The sequence below is a fragment of the Vollenhovia emeryi genome, unplaced genomic scaffold (assembly GCF_000949405.1).
Source record: "Vollenhovia emeryi isolate VEMERY1.0 unplaced genomic scaffold, V.emery_V1.0 DF939145.1, whole genome shotgun sequence".
Lineage (NCBI taxonomy): Eukaryota > Metazoa > Arthropoda > Insecta > Hymenoptera > Formicidae > Vollenhovia > Vollenhovia emeryi.
This window is the reverse complement of record NW_011967221.1, coordinates 1276518-1283788: the sequence shown is the minus strand read 5'-3', so window position 1 is coordinate 1283788 and position 7271 is coordinate 1276518. Positions and strand designations below refer to the sequence as shown.

The 7271-nt window shown below is 47.6% G+C and overlaps 2 protein-coding genes across 3 annotated transcripts in view; one reads left to right on the top strand and one right to left on the bottom strand.

The window, feature by feature from the left end:
• Window positions 1–6601, bottom strand: part of LOC105566429 (flocculation protein FLO11-like) — a 12087-nt gene extending 5486 nt beyond the window's left edge. The window contains exons 1-8 of the mRNA XM_012020431.1: window positions 6020–6601; window positions 5307–5477; window positions 5071–5204; window positions 4148–4286; window positions 3859–4071; window positions 3581–3792; window positions 3158–3459; window positions 4–3076 (exon numbers count right to left, since the gene is read on the bottom strand). Coding sequence (XP_011875821.1) covers window positions 4–3076; window positions 3158–3459; window positions 3581–3792; window positions 3859–4071; window positions 4148–4286; window positions 5071–5204; window positions 5307–5477; window positions 6020–6062 — 4287 coding nt within the window. The 5' untranslated portion in view covers window positions 6063–6601. The remainder of the gene's footprint in view (window positions 1–3; window positions 3077–3157; window positions 3460–3580; window positions 3793–3858; window positions 4072–4147; window positions 4287–5070; window positions 5205–5306; window positions 5478–6019) is intronic.
• Window positions 6602–6694: 93 nt separating this feature from the next.
• LOC105566315 (protein PET100 homolog, mitochondrial) overlaps window positions 6695–7271 on the top strand; it is a 3374-nt gene continuing 2797 nt past the window's right edge. For both annotated transcript variants that reach the window (XM_012020223.1, XM_012020222.1), the window contains exon 1: window positions 6695–6985. The gene's annotated coding sequence lies outside the window, so the exon portion shown is untranslated. The remainder of the gene's footprint in view (window positions 6986–7271) is intronic.

Genomic DNA, 7271 nt, shown 5'->3' with positions numbered 1-7271 from the left:
AACGCGTTTCTCCGCGAAATCGCTACTGATGTCCGTGCTCGTTTTACTCGAGGCTTTATCGCGCTTCCCGTTCGGCGAATGCGTGTTCACCGACGTATTCGTGTTCGAACTGCTGGACGTAGACGACGATGAGGACGACGAGGACGACGATGTGTCGGATGACGAGGAGCTGCTCTCCACCGAGTCGTGAGAATCATTGGCATAATTGGCGTCGATTACCGTTTCTCCGTGCTCACCCTTGAATTCGTTGACCTGTATCAGATCCACGTGGTGATCTATCACAATCGAAGCGTTGAGCTCTGCCGAATCCTTGGAGGTGGACGCAATTTTGAACTCCTTGATAGCCTCTTCCCTCGGTAAATTCTCCTTAATCACTTCGAACTCCGTTATCTCGAGTTTAGAGGACGTACATGTCCTCTGATAAGCGCTGCCAGAGGCGAGACTGTTGTGCATCAAGTGTAACGTTATGTGCGACGAGGATAAAATGGGCGACTCCTGCGTAACGCTATCCTTAGGCTTGGACACCTGCAGATCGGACTTCTGAGCTTGCTCGGAGGCGGGCTTGTAGTACGCGGAATTGTACTCGCCTCTCTTTATGATATCTCTAGTCGTCTCCTCCTTCGGAGTCAGGGCCACGCCTGGAGTTATCGGGAACTCCGGGGTGGTGATGAAACTGCGTATCTTAGAGGAGTCGTCGCTGATCTTGATAAACGGCGTGATCAGACTGCTACTCGGACTCAGTACTCTCGGTGTTGGCGGAGGCCCGGATATGTTGTCGCACTTCCTCGGTGTCTCCAGGCTTATCATGTCGGGCATTCGCAGAATGTTCTGCGTATTGTCCGTGGATAAGATTCGCGAGACCTCGGACACCTGCGAATTGATCCGTGCGACTTTCAGCGCGTTCTTTTCCCTCTCGCTGTCAGACTTCCTCACGTTGGTCGATATCGTCTTTAGTTGCGCGTATTTTTTCACGGGTTTCTTCTCGGCTACTACCGCACTGCCGCTGGCTGTGCTCGTACTATTCATTTTTGCCAGTGTCTCGCAAGTATCGGTCGATTCGGAAAGTCTATCGGACCTGTTTGCGATGGAACTTGCACTATTGACAGTGGTCTTCGTTATATTTTCTTTCTCGTTACTTTTCGGTTCCATTATTACGTCTTCTTGGGAATTCTCTTCCGATTCATCGATGACTTTCGCGTTACGCCTCCTGTTCACCTTCGATCTACCGCAACTTTTTCTTCCGTCGTTACTCTTTGCCGATCTTGTCGACGGGCTGTATTTAGCTTTCTTACATATCATGCCGTTCTTGTCCTTGATGGAATTTTTTCTCTTCCTCTTTTCCGGCTTCTTAGCCTCCGGCTCGTCTCTCTCGTCCGTCTTGTTCGATTCTATACTTTTGCGTAAATCAGCGTCCCAATTTCCCGCCACGGGCTTGGACGGCTTGTGTTGAACGATCCTATCCTCGGAGGAGGAACAAGACGCGCTGGTACTCCCGTGTGGAGACACCTCACCTATGATGACGCCAACTCCGTTATACTTGTCCCAGCCTCCCATGAGTTTGGGCGCGGGGCTTCTAGTGGCTATGGGGATCCTGCAAGACTGACTAACTTTCATCGGACTCTTCTGCTTCGGAGCGGACGCGCTGGAAAGTGACGGCGATCTGAATAACGAAGTCCTACAAACGGATTTCGAACGTTTCGCCGACGTCGACGTGAACTGGGCGTTTCCGTCCCCGTTCGTTTTCCTCGTGGAACTCGTTCTCGTAGGTGTGCTGAAGTCGAGGGCCCTTACGTGCCTGCTCCGTTTACGCGGCGTGGATAAACTCAATCTATGATTTTTGGATCTACTTTTCAACAGGGATTTCGGCGTGCGTTTAGTAATAATATCGTTCTTAGGCGACTGCGTGGTTTTGTTATTATTCGCCGCGGTGTTCGCCGCGCTCTCCATCACGGATGCTAAATCAATGTCCGAAAGATTGTGACTCTGATTGGTCTTGCAATTGAACTTTAAATACGGAGAAAGCCCGCTCTCCGACATGCTGATATTCTCCTCCAGATTGATCGTAGGCATATTCGTGCTTTCTAATGACGTTTTCGCGCTGGTCTCATTTCCATAAAGCGTTATCGACTCGCCACCCACGATCTTATCGGTCTGCACCGGTTCTGCCGGACAATTTAACACCTGCTGATCAATACTGATGATGGGTACGGGCGTGTCAGTTTTGAACGCAGCTTTTAATCGTTTGTTCACGTTACCGTTTTTCTCCGGCGGTTCTAACGATTCCACTTGGTTCGCAAGGCCGTTTGGTTCTTCTACCACGGACGGCAGTGCTTTGGCTAGCGGTAGTTTCTGCGCTATGTTTACCGCCCTTAGAAATACCGTTTCTTTAAGTCTGTTCGGATCTTTCGGGGCGATCGGGACAAAACGCGACGTGGAAGTTGACGTGATGGTCGATGAGCGGTTTATCAAAATATTATTTACCTCGTCTTTCGAACACACTATCAGTGTTGGCATAGTCATGATTTCGTGTTCCGTTATAGGCTGAATTGTATTGGACTGAACAGAACTGGACTGGTTATCGTTGGTCGTTGGCTCGCGTTTAGGTTTCGTAGGTCTCGGTCGCTTTACGGTGGATTTTTTAACTTTGGGCTGTGCACTATTTACAGATGCTGCGACATTATTAGTTTTCTGTACATTGGCCGCTGTTAAAGGTTTTGCAGCGTCATTCTTACTTGTCGTAGATATTGTTTGCATTTCCTGTTCATTATCGTCATCTACGGTTATTAGTTCTTTCGTATCAAGCGATTTTTTGTCACTGTCAGACACGCTATTGATAATATTGGCGTTTATAATGCTCAATATTGCGGCTGCGTTCTGATCTTCCAAAGCGTTCTGATCCTTCGCTTTGTCGACCTCGTCCTCGACTCTGTTGTATTGCTGTCTTGAAGAACTGCGGAGTCTGTGCTTCAAAGGCACGTCCGCCGTACCATCCTCCGCGGATACTTTAGTATCTATTACCACTGGCTCCGGTGAGCTAACGTTGCTCACACCTGCCTCCACTTGTTTCTCCTGCGCCCTGAAAACGACATTTAAAAAATGTAACATACTTAATTCACAACAAAATAGCATCGGTTCAAAAAATAAAATATATACGCACTCATTGACAGACTTCGGACTTAGCTTTCCTTCACCATCTTCCTCCGGACTCGTGTCCGTTTCTGTCTGCGGCTTAATGAACTCGTCGAGAAACTTTTCGAACACAGGATCGGCCTCTGTTGCTTCAACGATTGATTTAATAGCATTATTTAATTCGGCCATGATCGACGTGTTCCCCTCACCGACCATAGATTCGCTCAAGTTCTCGTTCATCGATAAGTCTGTAGGAATGATTGCTTTATTGATATTCTCTGCAATGCATTCTTGTAATTCTGTACGATTCAAGATTTCTTTCGTTAATATCTGGAAATAGTACAAGCAGACATTTAATGACACAACGCTCTATATAATAAATAATTTGAAGAGCAAATATTTGTAGATATGTATCGAATACACTTTTGTAAATATTATTCAATCAGCCTACACTGAGATTTTCGATAGGCACGTCGTTAGATTCGGATTCAGACTCGGGTATCTCGTAAGGAACAGTCTGGACCTCTGCACTAGTGAAACTCAATAGCTCTTCCGTACTTGTGGCTGTAGTGTACTGCTTAGGCATCGCACTAATTGCGCTGCTTTCTTCCTTTCTTTTATCATCAATGTCCATTTCGCAACTTCGTACGCTCGAGACGTCATCTGCAAAGGAAGCTGCTGATCAATTTGTCTATTAATTTATGCAATCGGTTCGACTCTTATACTTACCTGAACTTATTCGAACACTATTGTTTCTATTACGCGTGCTGATATTATTTGTACTATTATTTTTATGAAAGTCACATTGTCTGCGAGGCTCCTGCGTGAAACTGTCGTCCCTTTTCTCGACTTCATGAGCCGCGCATTCTACCTGCTTTAACAAATCAACATTTCCAGGCAGACTCTCTAACGGGGTTGTGTCAACATTGTGACAACTCGCTGCTATATTTAAACAAGAGTTTGATCAAAATCTTATACTTTGCGCTATAAACACCGCGAAAAAAAAGAAGAAACATACGTGGACTCATGATATCAGATTGTTGTACCGAGTTCAACTGGGACTTAATACTACGTTTGACACGTTCGCTATTGCTGTGGTGCCTTTTGCGCAAATTGCTTGCAGCAACAGGTGAGCCACTCGACGTTTGTGCATTACTCTGTAAAATGAGGAGAAACATTATGTCACGCAATTTAATATCAACTTCCGTTTGATCTTACAACACGCGTGTACAAACACGTACATTAATCGAGAAACTACCTATTATTTTGAGAGCTTTTGTCCACTTCTACAAATGCAGATTAACTTTAATCCCTGCTTAAACTAAGCTTTTATCTTTTTCCAATTCCCAAAACTAGAAACAGGGAGGCAAGTTAATCCGAGATTAAAGTTAACCAGCCTTGGCAGAGATGGGCATTTTAATTTTAATTTAATTGATTGCCAAGTGAAAATTACAGAGCAATGTGATATTAGAATAACGCGAAAGGTGAAGCACCAACGAAGTAGCTGCTTCAATGCCTACTCGATAGGAAGAGTAGAAACAAAAACGCAAATTGTCATGACTACAAAATGAAAACAAAAAGTAATATATATAAGTGTAATGAGCCAAGCAAGAATAAATAAATACAATAAGATTAAGAAGATTTTACAAGTAGAAGTAAGCACACAAGTGTAAATATAACGCAAGTATCCGTACACTATTCGTCGGAGAAAGCTGGTGAGGTAATGTGGAGCAGAGGCCGAGGAGCGGAAGGAGGCAAGAGAGGAAGATCTGATGGAGGAAGGTAGTTTGTTGGAGAATTTTACAGCGCAATACGAAAAGGCAGCACGAAACTTAGCAGTATGACAATTTGTCCGTATTCGGCTTTCAGTTGTGTTAAACGCGAACGATCCCCGCTACGTTTGGAATACCGTGAAGAGAGAAATGATTTGAGACAAGTTACCTGTGAAGGTACATTTATGTTTACGACAAATCGCTGGCCACGCGGCTCTTCCACTAGAAATTTGAGCTGCTCTATTAGATCCCCGCAATGCTTTAACTGCTCGCAGTCAGTGGCTTTACTTAATCGTTCTTGAACTGAAAGAGATAACACGTACATTTGGACATGTGGTCTATTCGCCTGTCTGTTCTACTGCCATTCGAATTTTATAACGGTGCAAACGGTAGCGTATTATTTACTCATAGCACTGATGGCTGAAAACTTCTCGACGACGTCCATCAACGTTAGGCCGCTGACTCGAGTGCTGAATCTCCTGCCGCAAGAAAGCACCGTGCGGCATTCTTGCAGATGCGGGGACGTCTCTAAAAACAGTTTGGCTGCTTCGGCGCACTTCTGATCCTCCAAATAACCTAGAAACGGAAACTCAAGTTAGATACAAGACCACAAAATGAATCGACTGTACGCAATTAGTGCCATCGAGCAAGAGCGACGCGAGAACCAAAGGTAGAAAAACGTTCCTTATCAGCGAATGACAAGAGATCGTTTTTCTTTGTTGTACATCTTGTCTCTCGTCAAAACTCAAACGTGTCGAGAACACAGTCGAGACAGGCGAGCCCGGAGAGAGGCGCATTGTAAAAATCTTGCTCCCTCTGTCAAGGAAAGGGCCTCGCGGCGAATACACAATTTACAACGCTCGGCGCAGCAACGTCTCCAGTGTCAGAAATAGAGTCTACTCGCACCCTGGCGATGAGAGGCCACATCGCGCGAAAGAATTCAACGACACGCGAAGAATATATCCCTCCGGCAGATGCGGCGAACCCGATCGCGGCGAACGTCGCTGCTCGGCCCGCGACGAAGCCACCGCGGGTGACGCGGGGCACGGCGTTCCCGCGGGAAAGGTTACGCGCGCTGGCGGCTTCCCGGAGCCGGGGAGCCTCCCCGTCGGTCTTACCGAGCACCAGTCGCGCGATCTCCGAAGGCAGCAGGGCTTCCATGGTTGCGCCGGATGCACCTCGCGCGAAGAAACCTCATCGAGGACCGCGTCGAAGACGGCCCGTGGCGAACGACGCGCTTTGCCCGGACGCGCTACTGCGTCTCAACACTGGCAACAAATGGCAAACATTTGCAGCGGCATTGCTACCAACGTGTGGTTTCCCCGTGCCCTGGCCTTTTTTTTCAAATTTCGCCGAGCTCCGAGAGAAAGAGAGGCGAGCGGATCCCACGCGGTTTTCTACCGCTCGGCGCGGAACGAAAGCCCCTCGCGTTCTGCCGCGACGATCCGTCGCGGTTGTTCGCGTCGGGCGCACGTTAAATTACGCCCGCCTGGAAATCTCGGACTCGCGCTCCCGCTCGCACGCCGCGTTCACGGGACTCGTCGCGCGCCGTCGAGGACCAACGGGGACGCGCGGGGAGCGACGGCGTTGCGGCACGAAGGGAGGTTCCTCCGTTTTTTGAACTTATATTTCGCGGCTGCATTCAAATCTTCCACCCACGACATCGCCATTTTTACGATTGGCATAGGACGCGGCCCCGCCGTGTCACTCGTACGAGAGAGGCCGACACAGCTGGCCGGGGTCGCGCGGCTCGCGGAAATGGAAAGATCGTGAGTCTGCGCCCTCTCGGAAAATGTCGCGACCGGCGAGTCGAGGGGGGGATATCGAGAGAGAACGTCTGTGTATGTCGACGGTCTGCACACAAGCCGGGAATGTTTATCGGAGAATTAGGCAGGACGATTCTGTCAAGTGTTTCTTGACGTGGCAATTCCCTTCGGTCGCCGCCAATTTTCCCGCACGGGCTGTAACTGCGCTTCCAAAATTGTGCCGCTGTATCTTTTACACCTGCTACTGGGATACTTGGTTACCAGGTTGTGGCTTGTCACATGTGAATCAAGGATTTCTGTTTCCGCACTCGAGATACGGTATGAATTTTCAGTAATTAAGAGATAACGGAGGAAGGAAATTGTCGACAGACGCGTATAGTGGAGCAATTGATCGACACGTTCTGATGTTCTTCTCTGCTTTGTGCAATTTGAAAAGAAAAACTTGCGAAGAGCGTCGTAGTCGAGTTGGATAGATGTAAAGAATTGTAACACAGCTTATAACGTGTCACAAGTCAGATGTAAAGGAAGATCTTCTGCTTCCACAGTTAAGATACAGTATAAGTTTCAGTAGTTGAGAAATAGAGGAAGAACATTGTTGACAGAT